Source organism: Carya illinoinensis, chromosome 15, assembly GCF_018687715.1.
Source record: "Carya illinoinensis cultivar Pawnee chromosome 15, C.illinoinensisPawnee_v1, whole genome shotgun sequence".
Classification (NCBI taxonomy): Eukaryota; Viridiplantae; Streptophyta; class Magnoliopsida; order Fagales; family Juglandaceae; genus Carya; species Carya illinoinensis.
In genome coordinates, this window is record NC_056766.1 from 6,144,361 (window position 1) to 6,166,509 (window position 22,149).

General features: G+C 37.5%; 1 protein-coding gene across 1 annotated transcript; it reads left to right on the forward strand.

The window, feature by feature from the left end:
• The first annotated feature begins 13,216 nt into the window (after nucleotides 1-13,216).
• On the forward strand, nucleotides 13,217-21,376 carry LOC122296095 (aminopeptidase M1-like). Its single transcript, XM_043105520.1, has 19 exons — nucleotides 13,217-13,538; nucleotides 13,682-13,827; nucleotides 15,191-15,293; nucleotides 15,601-15,787; nucleotides 15,873-15,966; nucleotides 16,133-16,286; nucleotides 16,388-16,492; nucleotides 16,575-16,691; nucleotides 16,797-16,910; nucleotides 17,836-18,018; nucleotides 18,155-18,437; nucleotides 18,519-18,640; nucleotides 18,719-18,816; nucleotides 19,478-19,655; nucleotides 19,739-19,853; nucleotides 19,937-20,004; nucleotides 20,117-20,191; nucleotides 20,780-20,857; nucleotides 21,000-21,376. Exons 1-19 carry the CDS (start codon nucleotides 13,323-13,325, stop codon nucleotides 21,183-21,185), a joined length of 2,622 nt encoding a protein of 873 aa, XP_042961454.1. The 5' UTR covers nucleotides 13,217-13,322; the 3' UTR covers nucleotides 21,186-21,376.
• Nucleotides 21,377-22,149: the final 773 nt, after the last annotated feature.

Genomic DNA, 22,149 nt, shown 5'->3' on the forward strand with positions numbered 1-22,149 from the left:
TACGTGCTACGGATAGTAGCATAAAAGTCACTAAAACTCCTTCCATTTAGTACAATAGAGGAGGCCCACAATAACAAAGTATGAAAGAAAAAATCCCTAAAACCGGCCGGGGAGCGTTCCTTATCCTCAAAACAGCGACTATTTCTTTCGTTCCAAGTGCACCACATTAGACATAACGGCACCATTTTTCAAACAGCGGCAATCTGTCGATTTCCTCCAATCCTTTGCCAGGAGTACAATAAATCTATTACCCTCTTTAGCATAACCCATGCGATACCAAGTCTTGAGAGAATTTCGTCTCATAAGGCCTTGACTATTTCACAGTGAAGCAGAAGGTGGTCCGCTGATTCACTGTCGTGTTTACACATGAAACACCAATCCACTATAATTAAACCGTGCTTTCTTAACTTGTCTATTGTCAGTATTTTGCCATGAGAAGCCAACCAAACGAAGAAAGCGACCTTGAGAGGGGCATTACTCATCCAGATGCTCTTCTAAGGGAAGGTATTAGGGGAGTGGGTTGTCAAGGCCTTGTAATATGAGCGAATTGAGAATTTCTTGTTCCCGGTGCATATCCATACTAATCTGTCCTCCCTTCTTGCCCTGTGTTTCAGTGCATATAGCCTGCTGTAGAAATCTGTGATGTCTCCCACCTCCCAATCCTGAGCAGCGTGAGTGAAACTCACAGACCAATGAATAGGCTCAGTAGTACTACACATATTCTCAGCCACTGAGGAGTCCGAATCAAGCGCAATCCTATAGAGAGAAGGAAAAGCGCTTTTTTGAGTTACATCCCCGCACCAAATGTCATGCCAAAAACTGATTCGCGTGCCCCTTCCCGTCTCGTATTTGCAGTTGCCGAGGAAGTCATTCCAACCATTCCGAATAAATTTCCAAACTCCCACTCCATACGCACCTCTTACTTCCTTTGTACACCACTCACCCCAGATGCTTCCATATTTGACATCCAAAATATTCTTCCAAAGAGCATTTTCCTCATGCATATAGCGCCATAACCATTTCCCAAGAAGTGCCTTGTTGAAGGTTCTTAGTTTTCTTAAGCCCAATCCTCCACAAGCCAAAGGAGTACATACTTGGTCCCATTTTACCAAGTGGAATTTCTTTGTGTCTTCTAGACCTCCCCAAAGGAAATCACGGAAGATCTTTTCCATCCTATTTGCCACCCCTGCAGGCAGAGGGAATAGAGAAAGAAAATACGTTGGGAGATTAGATAACGTGCTCTTAATAAGTGTGATTCTCCCTCCCTTAGACAAGTAAATCCTCTTCCAACCCTCCAATTTGCTTTCCATTTTCTCGATGATCCCTTCCCACATTACCTTGGATTTATGAGGGGCCCCCAAGGGAAGTCTAAGGTACCGCATAGGCAAGGATGAAATCTTACATTCCAAAATGACAGCCACTTCATTTAAGTTATAGACCCTGCCAACCGGGACTACTTCTGTCTTTGCTAAGTTCACTTTAAGGTCTGAGACGGCTTCAAAACCGAAGAGAAGTCCTCTTAGAGAGCGAATCTGATCCGGATCCGGGTCACAAAAGATCAATGTGTCATCAGCGAAAAGAAGGTGGGAGATTGACATGCTTCCCTGGGAGGAGCCTCCCACTGAGAAACCTGAGATGAGTCCCCTATTCACCACCCCTTCCATGATTTTGCTCAGTACATCCATGACAAGAATAAAAAGGAGCGGTGATAGAGGATCTTCTTGTCTTAAACCCCGAGAGCTGTTGAAGAAACCTTCGGGAGTGCCATTGATTAAGATAAAGAATCTGGCAGTTGTAATACAATGCTTGATCCATTGGCACCATTTTTCCCCAAAGCCATACCTACCAAGAACATATAACAAGAAGTCTCAATTCACATGATCAAAAGCCTTTTCCATATCCAATTTACACAAGATACCTAGGATGCCATCTCTGACTCTGCTCTCCAGACATTCGTTGGCGATGAGGACCGAATCTAGTATTTGTCTTCCTTTTACAAATGTATTTTGCGACTTCAAGATGAGCTTCCCCATGACTTCACTCAAGCGCTTTGCTAGGACTTTAGAGATGATCATGTAGGTCCCACTTATCAAGCTTATGGGTCGGAAATCACTTACTTCTACCGACCTCGCCTTCTTGGGGATGAGGGCGATAAAAGTGGCATTAAGGCTCTTCTCGAATTTCATAAAAGAGTGAAATTCCGAGAAGACCTTCATTAGGTCCTCCTTAATGATATCCCAACAGGTTTGAAAAAAAGCCATTGGGAATCCATCTGGTCCTGGGGCTTTATCCTTGTCCATACCTTTTACCACACCGGATACCTCATCCTCTTCGAAAGGTCTCTCCAGCCAAGATGCGCTTGTGTGGTCGATGGAGTCAAAAACTAGACCGTCCACCTTGGGCCTCCAAGGATACTGTTCTGTGAGAAGCCTATCATAAAAATGGACAATATGATCCTTAATGGCATCTCGACCTGAGATAACCCTGCCCTCCTCATGGAGGACCTCTATGGCATTGTTCATTCGATGAGAGTTTGCAACCTTATGAAAGAATTTTGTACTTTTATCTCCTTCCTTTAACCAAAGTGTCCGTGATTTTTGTCTCCATGAGATCTCCTCCATAAGGGTGATTTTTTCCAGCTCAGCGACTACAATCAATTTTCTTGCCCTATTTTCAGTTGATAACCCCATTTCAGCCTCTCTTTCATCTAATTGTTTCAATTCCGTAAAAAATTTGTCTCGCTAGTCGTTAATGTTCCCAAAGGCTTCCAAATTCCACTTCCTTAGATCATTCTTCAAAGCTTTCAGCTTTCCTGCTAGGACATAGTTAGGGATGCCTGTGAATTGGTAGGATGCCCACCACAAGCTGACTTTTTCAATGAACCCATCTGCCTTTAGCCACATGTTCTCAAACTTAAAATATCTCCTTCCCTCCGGAAGGCCCCCACAATCTAGTAAAAGAGGAAAATGATCCGAATATAATCGAGGGAGGCGTTTTTGACACAGCGTAGGAAAACGAGTCTCCCACGAAGAGGAAACGACAAAGCGGTCTAAACGCGACCAGGCCCTTCCATTTGACCAAGTGAAATCTCCTCCTGCCAAAGGAGATCCATCAGGTCTAACTCGAAAAGAAGTGCTGAGAAGTCCGCCATAGCTGAGCCCAAACAAGAAAGTCCCTACCGCTCGCTCGGAAAGCGAGTGATATTAAAATCGCCCCCTATGTGTGATGCCCCCAAATTTCGTTTGGGATCGGACGGACATTTGAAGCGTCGAGACATGCAACACAAGGTTACCTGCCCCCGTTCATGACATATAAGATGCAATGTTCCTAACATGCATCTAACATTATGCAATATTCACAGCGGATAATTTTTTTTTTCTTTAGCAATACTATGCACCAAATTGAAAATATCTCAAATGCTTAAAACATACTTCATACATAAAGATCCATTGAATAACTAAGATCACAACACTAGTCCAAAATAATTATGATCCAAAAGTACTGGAGATGCAACTCCATCGTACAAGTAGTAATTTAACTACTATATTAACATTAACGGCGCACCGTCGTTCAGTCGATTGTGTCTAGTTGGTCAGCTCCTGATCCTCCTTCAGGTCCTGTATCAAGATCTACCATTCGGGGGGAATGGTAGTTGGGACTACCATAGTGAGATTTGATTACAAATCTTAGCAAGTTAACAAAAAACTTCCATACAGGCTAATGATGCATGGATGACAGTAAAAGCATAAATGCATAATCAAATTCATAAGTAGTTAAAACATAACTTAGCGTACAACATAGCATAATTGACATAACTTAAATTGAAACATGAACTGAACTTGACTTGACATGAACTTGATCTGAAACTTGAATTAACATGAAAAATACATACTCCACAGTTGTTGTGGCCCCATGTATTCTACGTGTAAATACATACTCCACAGTTGTTGTGGTCTCATGTATTTTACACAAACTTGACTTAACATGAAAAATACATACTCCACAGTTGTTGTGGCCCCATGTATTCTATGTGTAAATACATACTCTACAGTTGTTGTGGACCCATGTATTCTACACATCACAATGCAGTTAAATACATACTCCACAGTTGTTGTGGCCCCATGTATTCGACGCATCACAATGCAGTTAAATACATACTCCACAGTTGTTGTGGCCCCATGTATTCTACATAAACTTGACTTAACATGAGAAATACATACTCCACAGTTGTTGTGGCCCCATGTATTATACACAAACTGAATGTACTCAAGATGAAACGTGACTGGAATACGAAAGGACTGAAGCCATGACGTAACATAACGTGACTTGAACATAATTTGAAATACATGACCAACTTGAGATAGAAACATTTCGTAACATGGCATAACATATAACAGACAACATATTTAACATGACATACTCGTAATGTACAGTAATACATGACAGAATATATTATGTAACAGATAAAAATTGATGACAGAATAATTTCTGTATAATAGACAATTACATGATAACTTGGCATGGCATGACATATATGATAACATACATACATACACTGTAGTTCTTTTACTTAGCACATATACACAGTAGACTGCTAGTAAGTTAAAAGCTAACTTACCTCGATCTCCGCGTTTCTTATAAAACCTCAAGCTCGATCACGAGGAACTGTAATTAGTGATTCTAAAAGTTAACACTAAATCACTAATAAATTGAAATATGGAAAATACTAACTTAAAGAGTAAAATTTCTATTTTACTCTCTGCATGTAGGAAAATGACCGTTTTATCCATAACTTAAGGATTTTGCATACTAACTCCAAAAGTCACCAAAATTTGCATGTCTCATGTAAATTTTATCCTCAATTCAAATATCGATTTATAAAAATTTAAAACTAATCACAACTATTAAAACTCCATAGGGTCGAAATTCTCATATGCTATTTCTATTGATTTTTGTTTCCAACTTGTTTTGATCAACCTTTTGATCTATGACTTATAAATATGTGATCTTCAAACCAAACCATCACATGGTTTAAAAAGATGTCCTAAAACATATATAAGCTTCTAATTCAAGATCACATGGTTAAAAATTAACCAAAACATAAATTTAGCCAAGAACATCCACACTTTGGCTTATCTGAATATCTCTTTACATAAAATTTCATATCTTTGAAACTAACATCAAATATCTTCAAAATAATAATATAACATGTATATAAGATGCTTAGGATCCTCCAATAAAATTATCAAAATCATTAGAATAGGTTTAGACCACCAAAGAGTTAAACTTTCTCAAAACAGAAACTGTTTTTCCTTTTCCAATTTCTAAGTTTCTAAATCTAAGAAAATCTTTCATCAAAACCTTTAATCATGCAAAACTACTCAACCAATAGTTATATATACATGTTAACAATACTCCATAAAAATTTCGGACCAATATCTATCCATTAGCTTGGTCAAAAACTCCAAACTATAACATATTCTCCAATTTATCTCCCAGAATGACCTTTCTATAGTTTACACAATATTTGACTGACCAAATGATCTTCAAATGGGGCAAATAAGATATCCATGTAAACTAGACTCAAAAAGGAACAACTTAGATGAAGGATACTTTATGATAAAACACTTACAAAAGCTTCAAAATGGGCGTGCAAAAGAACTCATAAAAGCTGTCCGAGAGAGAGTGTTTGATAATCTTTTATTGGAAGGTGTAATTGAAGATAAGTTCGTGGGTGCTGGCTGGAGACATTTATGGAAGAGATAAGGGAGATGATAAGGCTGGAGTTGAGAGTTGAGTGTGGTTTTCTCCTACCCAAAATATCTATAAAAGATTATCTCAAAATATTCTATCCAATAATATCTATAAAAATCAGCTCAAAATATTTTCCAAATGTGGAGTAGACTTGGAAGAGTAAGGTGGCTAAAATATTTCCATGTGTCCAAATAAAATTTCACTAACCTAATTTAGACATTACACACTATGATTTTGAAAACACTGCGCTTACGTTTACCGATGTTACTATTCACTCCAAAAATAAATGTAATAAACTTAGTACTGAAAAATCTTAAATATTCAATTAAGCCTAGTGGTGTAGACTATAATGTATTCTGACACTTCTAACTATCTCAAATAATTAAAATCGCATTTCTGGCACCATAGTGAGTGATAACACTAACTATGTTGACAGGCTAAAACCTATGCGATTAGTCGATTCGTGTAAACTTACGGAGTTTTCACGAGATTCCTAAAATCAATAGAAATTCCTTAATTGAATTTCTAGCGGGCTGTTATACTATGCACCATGGGATGTCCCACCAACTGCATAAGCCAGCTATTTCATCCCAAAAATATTTCCTTCTGCTATCCTCATTTGGCCCGTAGACACCTGCAAACCCCCAAACAAAATCATCGCCAACATTAGAGAAAGAGCATGCAATCGAGAAATCCCCAACACAGTCCTCAACAAAATTTACTACTCTCTTATCCCACATCACCAAAATACCCCCCGAGGCACCCTTTGAAGCAAGTGTGGTCCATCCTGCATAAGAGCAATTCCACAAACTTCTTATTATATGCCTGTCAACGAACTGTAGTTTCATTTTCTGCAAACAGATGACATCTACATGCCAATCCCTTAGTAGGTTCTTCACCCTAAGTCGTTTGTTCGGGTCATTCAGGCCACGAACATTCCATGAAAGAATCTTGGGCTTCATGGATCGCCAAGATTCACCCTATCCTTAGTGCGTCCCCTGCTCGCGCTGCCCTCCCTTGTGCCATAGTTTATAGAGCAGGTAAATCTCCGTAGCTCCCTTTCCTTTTTTCCCACGGATTTGGCAAGAGAGGGTTGGCCTGCTCTTATTGCGATGAAAAGAGCTTGCATTTGATCCTCAAAGCCTTCGCAAACATCCCCATGTATTGACACATATCATTAACCTTCTGAATGACCCAATCAAGTTGCGAAACATCCCAAGGAACTGTTGGTGGTAGAGAGCAGAGGGGACTAGGTATGTCCTCAGTTTCATTCACCTCGGTTAAATGCAAATCCGTCCCAAACTCCCTACATGTTAACTGCAGGTCTAAATCATAAGGATCTTCTTCGTCCGAGGTCCTCCCATCTGCAAGAGAGGCTTCCATTTCAGTACATAGGACCCTAGACAGGTCTTTAGAAAGACCCAGATGTGAGAAGAAAATTTCGGAAGCTTCACCCGTACCTGGCCCAGATGAAGGGCAGTCCTCGGCCGCTGGGATGTGTTCGGAAAGGCTCGTGAAGGGGTCACAAGTCCCCATCGGCTCCATCTGGGTCGATTCTGTGTTGACAGTAGCCTGGGAAGCACCGACCGTGGAAAACCCAGCCATCCCGACGTGCTGTAGCATTTTCAGATGGTTCTCATGACCATCGGAGGGAATCTCGGTGGCCGTCGGAGGCTTCTGCATCGCTGATGCAACCGCCGGCACCGTCTGGGTCGATTCTGTGTTTACAGAAGCCTGGGAAGCGTCGACCGTGAGAAACCCAGCCATCCCGACGTGCTGTAGCGTTTTCGGATGGTTCTCATGACCGTTGGAGGGAATATCGGCGGCCATCGGAGGCTTCTGCGTCGCCGGTGCAACCGCCGGCAGGGGGGGTTGACCCAGATCCGGCGTAGAAGAGGTGGAGAAGGTCTGTTGGTCCGTTTGTGTAAAACGGGTGCACGACATGCTGGTTACAGGGCCGGGTGATGGTTATGGGCTTGAGGCCCGTGAGCCCGTGAGGATGGGGCCCAAGCACCTAGGGCTCGGGCTTGAAGCCTTTTGAGAGCTGGAACCCGTGTGGCTAGAAGACCTGGAACCCGTGTGGCTAGAGGACCTGGGGCGTGGGCTTGAAAGCCTTGGAGATGGGCTTAAGGCCCTTTGAGATAGTGCATCCAGTCTATTAATTCCACTTATGACCCCTTACCTTTTTTTGTCCACATGCCCAGCCCATCGCCCTTCCCTTTATATTCTTTCCTTGCAGAGACTTGCATCTCTTTTGGAGATGATTGCCCAGAGACGTGCGGCGAGTCAGAGCTATGCTTTCCTATTTCCATCACATAGCTTAGACCCAGCTCTACTTTTTTCATCAGAGTATAAACTTCCTGAAAAATACTAGAAAGCCTTGCCCTGACATCCCAAAAAACACCCTCTATTTCCCCTAGCTTTACATTTCTGACAGATAGCCGTAGGAAAAGACTAGTCTTTCCTTCCGTCTCCACCATGGCAAAGCTGTTTTCTGCCTTAGAACCAACCACAACTGCAGCATAAGAGACTGCCTTTCCATCCTGACTCGTGCATCCCACGGTGGGCACCACCTTGTGTTCCGCCACCTTTTTTAGATTATAGGCAAACCCCTCCCAGCCGCAGCTCTTAACTCCTTCTGGGATAATCAGTGATCCTCTTCTCCGGCCGTTGTTGAACTCCTCCAGCAGAAGGTAGCAGCCCCTAGCATTCCTAAGAAGATGCAACGTGAGAACCCCATTGTTACCCACCCTTAGTTTTTTGAAGAAAGACTCACGCCACCTATACTCGGTGGCTTCCTCCACTATTTTAACCACCCATGAAGCCGCTGTCCCGCTGATGAGAAGAAAAAGGGCCATATGCCTGTTTCTTTCAGTGATGCGGAAACTATTGTTTCCTTCCTTTGAAAAGATGAAAGTTTTTGCTTCCACTGAAAAAAATCTAGTATCTGCCATCTATCCTTAGCAGGGGAATGAAGAGCAGAGAAGAGGTAGGGGATGCAGAGCAGAGAAGAGGGGGGAAGGAAAGGAGGATGAAACGGAGGGGAAGAGATCAACTCCGGCGAGGGGTGCCGGAGTGAGGATTACGTGCATGCATGCAGGGGTTGTACGGAGAGAAAACTCAAAAAGCAAATAAACTCAAATCCACAACCATTAGTCTTGTTAATAATGTATCTTCTAAACTAGGTCTTTCTAATTATGGCTTTGTATTTCTTATCTAAACAAAAACATATTGCCAACTTCTCCACCAAAATATATCTATATATATATTTACATTTTTTCTGTTTTTATTTTCTTTGACACTATTTTATTGATTTGACACGTAAAATGGACACATGAGACACCGATCATTTTTGACACTAGATTAATGGTGAATGTTTATTTGATGAGAGGTCAAAACCTAAGCCTTTCATTGTCGAAAGTAAAAATACAGATCCTGATTTGGCAAATAAAGGGAACTCAGTGGTCAAGCTATTTCTTTATGCTCCAACACAAAGTGAGGAAAGTTGTGAATTATAGCGGTAATTTTGAAGAGTTGGAATCATCATAATATCATGTACTTGTTCAAATTTGCTGATGAATGGATTACAAATTTACAATTTGTCAAACAAAAGAGAATTTATGTAGGTGAATGGTATATTTTGACGATGCAAGGGGTGAGGGGACTCAGTTCCTATGCATTTTCAATGAGAGAATAACAAATGCCATCTGACACCACCTTTGGTGGTGGCTCAATGTTTTTTTATTTACTCCCAAGTGATTTGGCATACAAGGTCATGGATTCGAATCCTACTATGTATTCACCTTAGACTTCTAGCATTCATCGCCATATCAATTACCAAAGCTCCTCATTGTTAACAATCTCGAGACAATCCTTGTGCTCCAAGTTAAGGTATTAGAGAAATATTTTAACTACAAAAGTATTACATAAAAGTAAAGTCACAAATTGACGTAATTTGATGTGATGTGTCAGACTATAAAGTCACTTTTAGTATAAAGTAAATCTAATAGATCTTCTGAAGTCGTGTCAATTTATAGGTTTTACTTTTGTATAATCTTTTTGTGTCAATAATTGTTCTCTACCAAAATTTATGAGATGCTTCACAACAAGCAACACCCGAATTTCCATTTGAGATTCTATATATGTTAGAAGAATTCATCTTAGTAATACGACATACAAGCGTACAAGTTTCGCGTAAACTTTTTGAATAACCTTATAAGGTAAAAAATTAGGATTTTTTTTATACTTTTACATCAATAATGTGTTGGGTATATGAATTAATGGGTATGTTTGTAGGCATTTTCAAAATTAAAATTATATAGACAAAAAAGTAGATAATTGGATGCGGATTACATTTTAAAAGTTTTTGTTAGAATAAAGAAAGTAATAAATAAGTTAATAACACCTTCTAAAACTCAGAAAAAAATAGACAATGCAATTGGTCTAGTTCAAAATTCCTCAATAAATTGATAATTATCTCGAATTTAGCAATGTTTAATTAAAATATGGTGGTTATCTATAATATTTTACTAACTTGGGACTCAAGCTGAATATACTTTAATTATCTTTCGCCTTGTTTAAATAGTAAAATAAGATGAGATGATATGTAAATAATATTGAAATAATTTAATTTAAGATTTTTATGAGATTTTAAAAAATAATAGAGAAAAAATTGAATAAAAATATTATAAATTTAAATATTATTATAATATATTTTTTTAAAAATATTTTTGTTTTGTTTTGAGATTTGAAAATATTGAATTTTTTTTGTGTTTTGTTTGAAAGTTTGAGAAAATTGTAATTATTAGGTAATAATTAGATGAAGAAGTTGAAAATTTGAAATTGAAAAAATATTTATATTTGTGGTATTTGGATATTGAAAAAAGATGGAATTAGATGAGATGAGATATGATGCTTTTACTATAAAATTAGGCCTTAGTGTTTTCAATCTAAAAAATGTAAAAAAAAAAACAAAAACAAAATACAGATTCTAATCTTTTACCGACTTTTTTTTTTTTTTTTGAAAAGTCAAACTTGACTTGTAAGTTTATTCCATCGAATCAAAATGTTCATTACAATCCTTATCCTTTTCCTTCAAAATTGAAGAAAAAACTTGACTAGGACATTCCTCTAACCATACTTTCTCTTCCCCTATACTTAAGGCTAGCTTTGCAAGTAAATAAGCCACTGAATATGCTTCTCTATGAACAAACTTAATTTTCCAATCTTCCCTTTCAAGCAACAATTTTCTAACATCTTCAATCAACATACCATAATCAGTACCTATAACTTCCTTGCTTTTTACTGCTTTGACTACTGTCTGAGCATCTCCCTCTAGACAAAGGAGTGACATAACAAGCTCAATACAGAAATTAACTGCCCTTCTTAGTGCAGCAGCTCCAGCAACTGCTGGTTTTGAGCAATTATGGACCACATCACATAGTGAAACTAAAACTTCACCTTCTGCATTTCTAATTATAACCTCAATTCCTATATGTTTGTCCTTTGAATTCACAGCAGCATCTCAATTGGTCTTCACATACCTACCTTCTAGTTTCTTCCATATGGTTTTATGTCTTATTGCATTCTTCTATTGAACAGCATCTTGCATCTTCTTGTGGGCCGATTGGTACTCCATGAGGCTTTGTTTTGCTGAGCTAAATAATTGTCTTAGATTTTCAAAATTGTCTTCAATTATCATACAAACCACCGGTTCAAGTTCAGACAATTTCAATTTTTCAGTAATCTGTTACCATATTGTCATAAGTTATGTCCCAACTATTGATAGTTTCTTAATTAACTTTTCAACTTCACTCCAAACATCTGTTCCACTAGGGCACTTCCAAAGAACATGAACTATAGATTCCTCTTCTCTCTGACATGTAGGGCATAGGTTTGTGTCAATTACCTTCTTCTTCCATAAATTAAATCTTGTAGGCAGTATTTCATTAACAACCTTCCACATAAAGTGTTTTGCAGCCCCAGGCACCTTAAGACTCCAAATTAACTGTCTATCTAACATATCTTCATAGCATCTCGATGACTTACCCTTCTTACCTCTTTCTCCATTCATTTCTACATGGTAGGCATTTTTAACAGTAAAAATGCATTTTTCACTTGGGCCACAGATCATCATATCTTTAACCCTAGTCATACTCAAATGGATGCTTTTTATTGCCTTTGTCTCCTTAGTCTAAATATCTCATTTACTACCTTTCAAAAAAAAAAAAAATATCTCATTTACTAGGCTGAGATTCCATTGCCTTGTGTCTTTATTAATTAAGTCACAAACTCTTGCCACTCTTTCTAGCATATGAACTGGTGAGCAGATTTTTCGATTAAAGGTTATTGGCAACCATTTATCAAACCAGATCTTGGTACTTCTTCCATCTCCATCTCTCCAACACAGCCAGTCTTTAACATGCTTCTCCACATCAGAGATAGCCTTGCCACTAACTTGGCTTCAGTTAATTCCACATTTTAAAAGTATTTCTCCTTTAAAACAATTGTAACCAAAGATGAGAGATTTTGAATCAGTCTCCAACATTGCTTAGACAATAGTGCCTTATTAAAGTTGTACAAATCTCTAAATCCCAATCCACCAAATTTTTTTGATTCTCTTATTTTCTTCTAACTTTTTCAATGGATCTTTGAGCCATTCTCCTCTAGACCCCACCAAAACCTAAACATCAAGGCTGTTATTTCAGTACAGAACTTATAGGGTAACTTGAAAACACTCATTGAGTAGGTAGATAGAGCTTGAATGACAACTTTTACTAATGTTTCCTTCCTGCTTGAGAAAGAGTGTTCCTCCCGCTATCGATCTTGGTCCAAACTCTATCCTTCAAATGTTTGGAGGTATTATACTTGGATATACCAACAAAAGATGGTAATCCAAGTATCTTTCATAGCTGCCACTTGTTGAAACTCCTAATATCTCCAGAATTTGTTTTCTTGTAGCTTCTACAGTATTTGAACTAAAAAAGTTCAAAAATTGTCCAATCTTTTACTGACTTAACACATCAATAAAGTATACTAATAATAATAACAATATTTTGTTTCTTTTTATAATTATGTTAAATTTAATGACAAATAAGAGGAATGACATACGTATAATTTTTTTACAATTTCTTATATAACGATGTTTTAAATTAAGGATGTTTTTCTTAAACGATATCATTTTTATAAATTTATTTTACAAAAATATATTATATTTAAAATATAATTATGTAAAAAAAATATAAAAATAATAGTAAGGGTATCAGTTTTCATAAAATAAAATAAAAATAAATAAATAAATAAAGAGAGGATATTTTAAATAAAAAAATATAAAAATGCATTTTATTTAAAATATAATTATGTAAAAAAATATAAAAATAATAGTAAAGGTATCATTTTTCATAAAATAAAATAAAATATTTACTAAATTACTAGAGTCAAGATCTGTAAACAGTTGGCCCAAGCAAGCAAGCAAGATGCATAAAGGTCCCATAGCTCTGGATCATTTCGATTTACAACCCTGCTTTTGAAACTTCCTGAGAAACAGTGTGCTTCCGAGTCTTGAAAATATGGAACAGTTCAAAGGACAGCCTCGGCTCCCGAAATTCGCTGTCCCGAAAAGCTACGGCATACGCCTCAAACCTGACCTCACCGCCTGCAAGTTCGCCGGCTTCGTCTCCATCGACCTCGATGTCGTCGACCACACCAAGTACATCGTCCTCAATGCCGCCGAGCTTTCTGTCGACTCTGGCTCCGTATCTTTCACCACCCGAGGCATTTCTAAGGTACTGTTGTCATAACTCTAGCGCCCGATTTGTTTTCCGTCAAGTTTCTTGATAAAATTTTGATCCTATCATTTCGCAGCGATTTTGATTACAAACGCACTGTCTTTTATGCCAAATGAATGAGTGAATGGCTTTTTGGGCAGGTGTTGGAGCCTTCAAGGATTGATTTGGTTGAAGAAGACGAGATTTTGGTTTTGGAGTTCGCCGAGACACTTCCGATCGGGATCGGGCTTCTGAAGATCGGGTTTGAAGGAACTTTGAACGACAAAATGAAGGGATTCTATAGAAGGTAGCATTAAATGTTTTAGTTTAGTTGACGATAAAGATTACTTGAAAATTCGTTTTAATAACTAGATTAGTTTTGTTTCCTTCCTAATAACCTGTAAGGAAAGGAAAGAGATTGGAGTTCCACATTCTAAAAGTTTCCTTGAAGATCTTGGAGGTGAATTGTTGGTGCTGATGAAGGATGGATATAAGAATTGAATCCAATTAGAAATTTTTTGATAAATACGGTTGGAAGCCTGAAAATCTTCTTCTATGATACCGGTATAGAGCATTTGATAAGAAAATAGAGAGCCACAAAAACTCAAGACGAAAGATTTTGTGGTAAAGGGTGTTGTTGGGGCAGTGGTGGTGATGATGGGTGGTGAAGTAACGGTTGTGTTATAGCATTCGTTATTCTCCTCGGAGGTGGTGATAGTGGTCTTAAATGATGTCAAGATGATGATGACAATGTTACTGATGATAGTGGAGACAACATTGGTACTATAAAGATTTGGCAATTATTATCACACTTGTGATGCTGGTGGGATCAATCATCAAGTTGTGTTTATGGTGGTGATGTCATAGAGTTATACATGCATGCTTGATGAGAAAATATGGGGATTAAAAATATTCTTGGGAATGAGAATCATTTCAATGAAATTATACCAATGATTTGCATTCAGACAAAGTGAGTAGGATATGAAACACATAATTTCTCAGATGTTATTTTTTTCATTAAAGTGCCTTGTTTTGGATTTTTAAGCAGATGTCAAATGCAGTAAAAAAAATCATAACTTCACAAGTGCTAATAATTGTGCTTAAAATCATTGAATTCTTCCAATACTGATAGCGATTTTAAAACCGACCAGTTGTTGTGACTATAGCAATTAGAAGCTCAATGTTGACATTTTCTGAAGACTTCTTCACCCTTCACAATTCATGTATAGACGAAAAGGTTTTCTTTATTGGCACCGTGTGTCCGGAATCAAGTCCTAACTAATCCCAGTGGTGCACAGGCCCTTGGGAAGAAGTTTCCTCCAAGTGCACCTTGGGTAATTCAAGGGAAAATTTCCCGTCCGATGGCCCTAGAAATTATTTACACCCAAGGGTTCAAACCTTAGACTTGGAGGGAGCATACCACCAAGACCAAGGCTCTTACCACTTGAGCCAACCCCTAGGGGTTTTATAGCAGAGAAGTTTTTATTTGGTCCTAGGGCTTTATCTCGATGTAATATCTATATTTGAATTCTCTGTATACTTCTTCTAATGGACTTAGTCAGCAACTAAATGCAGCTAAATGTCTTCTGTTTTCTGATAATGAAAACTTTATAAGTTGCATATGTATATGTATGTAAGCATACCATTTAAGTTGTTATTTTGCTTTCCAGTACATTTGAGCATAATGGTGAGAAGAAAAATATGGCTGTTACACAGTTTGAACCAGCTGATGCTAGGCGATGCTTTCCATGTTGGGATGAACCTGCTTGCAAGGTATTGCAATCTCTCTCTCTCTCTCTCTCTCTCTCTCTCTCTCTCTCTCTCTCTCTCTCTAATTTTGCTGATTGAAGATGTCATACTTCTTTGCTTTTTTGCTGAATCTAATCTTATTTTCTATACACTTTACTATGCACATTGGAAAAAGTCTGTAAAAAAATGATTTATCTGTCTATAGAGCTAGTGTTTTGATTTTTCATGGCTAATAACTTTTTGCATTGAAAATAGATAAGCCTCATTAGTTTTCAAAGAATTCAAACAGTAAGCTTGTGTGGCCCTTGTTTTCTGCTACTGAATGTTGCAGGCTACATTCAAAATCACATTAGATGTGCCATCTGAACTAGTAGCACTTTCCAACATGCCAATTATTGAAGAAAAAGTGGATGGTCATCTGAAAACGGTTGCATATCAAGAATCACCAGTAATGTCTACATATTTGGTGGCAGTTGTTGTTGGTTTGTTTGATTATGTGGAAGATCACACATCTGATGGTAAATCATAAACTGTGTCAATTATTTATTGTGGTAGTACAACCTGTTCTCTTGATAGTGTAACCACACATCTGTCTTTGTATAGGTGTCAAGGTTCGAGTATACTGTCAAGTTGGTAAGGCAAATCAAGGGAAATTTGCACTGAATGTTGCCGTCAAGACACTTGAATTATACAAAGGGTAAGTTTTACCGTTCAAAACCAAATTATTGATAGCTACTCACAACATTGCACTAACAAACTTGTTGAACATGGAATTGGGGTTACTTGTGATCTCTAAAATACTTACATATCAGCGTTTATGCTGCATCATCTGGAATTCAGTTTAACCATAAGAGTTTCTACAGATACTTTGCCATGCCTTACTCTCTCCCTAAATTGGACATGGTTGCAATCCCCGATTTTGCTGCTGGGGCCATGGAGAATTATGGTTTAGTTACATACCGTGAAACGGCTTTGCTTTACGATGATCAGCATTCTGCAGCTGCCAATAAGCAGAGGGTAATTGAATGTTGTGAATGTTTATTTTTTAGGTTGGTTTGACTAATTTAACATGGAGATATAGCATTAATAACACTCCATTATTTTTTGCTCCTGTAAAGGTTGCGACTGTCGTAGCCCATGAACTGGCACACCAATGGTTTGGCAATCTTGTAACAATGGAATGGTGGACTCATTTGTGGCTGAATGAGGGGTTTGCAACATGGGTAATTGCATGGTTCATATGTCTATGTGTTACTATACCTAATTCAATGACATGCTTATAGATTATATATCATATTTGTTCAGGTTAGCTATTTAGCAACTGATAGCTTATTCCCGGAGTGGAATATATGGACTCAGTTTCTTGATGAATCTACAGCGGGTCTTAGACTAGATGGGCTTGCAGAGTCCCATCCAATTGAGGTAATTTTGTATGGACGAGGGTGTTTTTGTGTGGGTATAATCTGCCTTAAGGAATTAGTATTATTGCTTGCTTGACTATAGCTCAATTTAAGCATACGTTTTTAGGTGGAGATAAATCACGCTGGTGAGATAGATGAAATTTTTGATGCAATAAGTTACAGAAAAGGTGCATCTGTGATCCGGATGCTGCAAAACTATCTTGGTGCTGAAGGCTTTCAGGTTTGTCATGTTTTTGTTTGTTTTCTTTTTTTAACAAGTTCTGCTTGTTATTTGTATACGTTTCTTGTACTGATTAAGATGTTTCTTATGATTGAAGAAACTCTTTTTTTTTTTCCTGTTCTTCAGAAAATAGTTGGATGGCATGTTGAATTATACAATTTGTTTTTATTAATAAGGTCTATGGGATAACCTTACATGCGATGAATACCATTTAATTAATTATTTGAAAAGTAATCAGTTTTACATGTGTGCGCCCATATATATGAGATTTTTTTTTATTTTTGTATTATGATGTCAATATCCTGCTAACAAGGGATCAGTCAATTCAGTGTAAGAGAGTGGGAAAGTATCTCCTTGTTTTCTTTTTGCTTTCAATGGCTTGGTGAGGAAATAAGGTCGCTGCAAAAACGGTTTTTGCTGCCTGATATTATTTTATATAAATAGTTGATCAAATGATTGTGGAAAGAAACTAGGAAGCACAATATGACTTTCATTTCATAAACATTTCTGATGTAGTTGTCCTCCTTTTTTTTTTTTATGATAATAAAATTTTATTGAAAAGTGCTGAGGTGCAACCCTGTCTTTAGTCTTGCATTTGTAAATTTTCTATTTTTCAACCCCTAGGGGATGGCTCTAGTAGTAAGGGCCTTGGTCTTGGTGGTATGCTCCCTTCATGTCGAAGGTTCAAACCCTCTTAGGCGTAACAATTTCTAGGGCCGTCGGACTGATAGAATTTCCCTGTGAATTATTTGAGGTACGCTTGCGGGAAACTCCATGCTAAGGGCTTGTGCTACCCAAGATTAGTAGGGACTTTGTTTCTAGACACCCGATGCCAATAAAAAAAAAATCTATTTTTTTTCCTGGTTTTAATTGACTGATTTGCTTCTTCTTTATTCCCGTCTTTCTGATTTGTTTATTTAATCAGAGGTCACTAGCGGCATATATAAAAAGATATGCTTGCTCAAATGCAAAGACAGAAGATTTGTGGGCTGCCCTTGAGGAGGGATCCGGTGAACCTGTCAACAAGTTGATGAATTCATGGACAAAGCAAAAAGGATACCCAGCTGTCTCTGTCAAAGTCAAAGATCAGAAATTGGTGTTTGATCAGGTTTCTTGTGTCGGATCTCTTTCACCCATTTTGTCTTAAAATAACATATTTCTTGATTAGATGCATGACTGCTGTTTTCATTTGTTATCTCTTGGAGAACTTGCTGAGTTCTGACAGATAAATGTAATAATGGCAGTCTCAATTTTTGTCAAGTGGTTCCCAAGGGGATGGGCAATGGATTGTCCCAATAACATTGTGCTGTGGCTCATATGATGTGCGAAAGAATTTTCTACTTCAATCAAAATCTGAAACTCTTGATATCAAGGAATTCCTGAAGGATAAAACTGATGCAGCCTCTGCTTGGATAAAACTTAATGTGGATCAGGCTGGTTTCTATAGGGTGAAATATGATGAGGATCTTGCGGCTAGGCTCAGATATGCAATAGAGAATAAATTCTTATCTGCAACAGATAGATTTGGTAATTTCGATATTTTTACTCATAACTTGCTTATCCCATTGATGGTCAAAAATAGCACTTAACAACATCTTCCTCTAATAGGCATTCTAGACGATTCATTTGCGCTTTGTATGGCTCGCCAACAGTCTTTGACCTCATTGCTTACCTTGATGGGTGCTTACAGGGAGGAACTTGATTACACCGTTCTGAATAATTTGATTAGTGTAATGTTCACATCCTTATATTGTCTATGCTTATTTCAGTCACAATCTTAGCCCTAACCATAATCTTTCTCTTCACAGATAAGTTGTAAAATTGCTAGAATTGTGGCTGATGCAGTCCCTGAGTTACTAGACTACATGAAACAATTTTTTATTGGCCTTTTCCAGAATTCTGCTGAGTAAGTTTTCAAAACTAGGTATTTGAATTTTCTACAGCGACCCTTGTATCTAGGCCAATGGGTTTTCTATGCCTACTGTTCTTTTGACATTGTGTGTTTTATTGAACTCGTTTTTTTTCCATTTGATACTGAAAACCCCGTGAGAAGTTAACTATTTGGTTGTTTTAACAGTTTGGAGCATACAAAAATAAAATTACACAGATTCAGAGTGCATAATCTCTTATTTGATGAATTGCAATATCCAAAGATGATTAAATGCTACTGGTGTGTAATATGACATTTTCTTGAAAAGAGCTGCTTATCCAATCTTAAAGCAAATAAATAACTGAGAGGTGCTTTTGTATCTAGGAGATGCATGTGCCCAAATATTACCCGGTATTGTTTTTAAGGAACAAGAGAAATTATTATCCACACCCCCACCCAAAAAAAAAAAAAAAATGCTCGAACAAAAAATTGCATTCACTCAAAGATTGTCTCCATTCCCCTTTGCCGGTATGGTTGCAGACCCTCAATAAGTTATACCAGACCTTACAAGCTAAAAGAAACCCAATTTGTATTGCTGCTTGGAAGCATTCCAAAACTTTCTTTGAGCAAGATGAGTCTAATTTCATTCATCCATTTCATCCTTTTCTTTTTGCTTTTTTTGTGTCTTCCTTTGCAGGAGGCTTGGTTGGGAGCCTAAGCCAGGTGAGAGCCATCTAGATGCAATGTTAAGAGGAGATCTTTTGACTGCCCTTGCTATATTTGGACATGATCTGACACTAAGTGAAGCAAGTAGGCGTTTTCAGTCATTCTTAGAAGACAGAAATACACCACTCCTCCCTCCTGACATAAGAAAGGTTAGTAAAAGAAGCAATGGTCAATCACTAGTATTGCTTCATTTGCAATCCTTGTTGATGTTTATCATTGACTTTCGTTGCAGGCAGCATATGAGGCTGTAATGCAAAGAGTCAGCACCTCAGAAAGATCGGGTTATGAATCTCTTCTGCGAGTTTACCGAGAGACTGATTTGAGCCAGGAGAAAACACGCATTCTAAGTAATAATATTTCATTTTTAAAATGATGCAGAACATCTGAATCTCTCTAGTGCATTGGAATCATTTATCTTTTGTGCTTGTAGGCTCATTAGCATCTTCTCCAGATCCCAACATAACTCTTGAAGTTCTGAACTTTTTGTTGTCTTCTGAGGTATCTGAGTATTATGTAGTTGTAGAGGTCAAAAGTTTTTTAACAAGTTGATAAATTATGGTCTGATTGCGTTTGGGATCTTAATGCTGACTCTACTTCCCACTGTATTTAGGTTCGTAGCCAAGATGCTGTTTATGGACTCGGTGTTAGTAGGGAAGGACGTGAAACAGCTTGGAAGTGGCTGAAGGTAATTATTCAAGCGTGTTGTGCATGAATTTTTAATGTTTATGGACATGCACCATATATGAGTGATACAGTGGTCAAAATTGTCCGTAAACAGTTAGGATACTGGTCTAGGATCTTCAATGTAGATTTAAGGAATACAAGCAAACATGGTGGACAGGGTACTCACCATCTTTCCTGAAAGAAAAAAGGGGCATCATGGTGCATCTCATGCATTTGTGCCGATTAGAAGGGAAATAGAGAGACTGGAATTGTGAATCGGGTAGATAAATGAGGGGCCTGTGTGCTTTTATGTTCTGCATAATGTGCTAGGAAAATTTAGAATAACCTAAGAAATTCCCGCCTCCCTTCCCCCCACCCACCCCGCCCAAAACCAAAAAAAAAGAAAGAAATAGAGAAAATAAAGATAAAGCCATATGAATTGACATGGGAAGCAACCAAGGTGGCCCATCTATTACTGAATTTGTTGTTCATCACAGCACTACAATCTCCCTCCACAGGGTTATGGTAACAAGTTGATTTGGGATTTGTGGACAACATACTACCGTTATCTATTGCCTTTTTCCCCCTTTAAAATTTGATTGGAATACAGGATAACTGGGAGCATATTTCAAAAACCTGGGGTGCTGGATTTCTAATAACTCGCTTTGTCAGTGCTATTATCTCCCCGGTTTGTCTCTCTCTCTCTCTCTCTCTCTCTAGTCCCATAAGTATCATATTTTGTTGCAAATTTAAATTCAGTACAGTTAAGGATATATTATCAACGCTTACTGTTTTTATCATTTTTCTGGTTTGGTTCGCCGCATTCCCAGTTTGCTTCATTTGAGAAGGCCAAGGAAGTAGAGGAGTTTTTTGCAAGCCGTAGTAAGCCCTCCATTGCTAGAACCTTGAAGCAGAGCATTGAGCGAATTCACATTAATGCAAATTGGGTTGAGAGTGTCAAGAATGAGAAGCATCTTGCCGACGCTGTGAAGGAATTGGCTTACAGGAAGTACTAGGAGCCACTTGTTTGGCCTTTGTTCTTGAGAAGACTAGCAAGTGGATCAAATTTCAGAGTTTCGTGACTTAAAAATCTGCCAGAATAAGGTGTGACAAATGAAACAGGGACATGGGCAAACATTACTCTATTAAGATACATCTTTTGGAGTTGGATCTTTCTAATAATAACTTATGCTTTATTTTCCCTTCATTTTGTTTGTATCTTGCCTGAATGCTCTCTCTCTCTCTCTCTCTCTCTCTCCAACCACAATGATAAGAGACCAGGGCGAGTCGGGCGACGCATCATGCCGAGGTGATTTCCATTTTTCCATCATTTCTGAGAGCCTGTTTGGACACTGGGAATTCTCAAAATTTTACATAATTTCATTCCTAAATATCTTTCAAAATAAAAATTATTTTCAATTTTTAACTTTTTTATCAAATCATTATCTAATTATTATTCAAGTATAAAAATCAATACAACTTTTACAAATTTTAAAATAAAACAAAAAAATTAATACAATTTTTACAAATTTCAAAATAAAAATAATATTAAATTTTTTAACTTTATAATACTTTATTCAATTGTTTCTCACATTTTTTTAAATTCAATAAAATATCTTCACTCAAACAAACAATTTCATTATACACAAAATTCTGAGATACTCATAAATGTCCAGACATGCCAGAATCTCCATCTTTTATCAAGTTTACCAGAAAATTCCACATTGCCTTGTGAGCAGGAATATGAGCTCAAGATATTAGAAGATAAATGCCTTCCAAGTCTTTGATACTGGTTGGTTTGGTTATACAAAACCAAATTATCTCATCTCATCTCCTATAATCATTATAATTTTTTTAAATTCTTACACAAAATATAATAAATAATTCAATTTTTTCAAATCCTAAAACAAAACTAATATTAAAAAATTATATTATAACAATATTTTATTTAACTTTCAATAAAACATTTTACCTCATTTC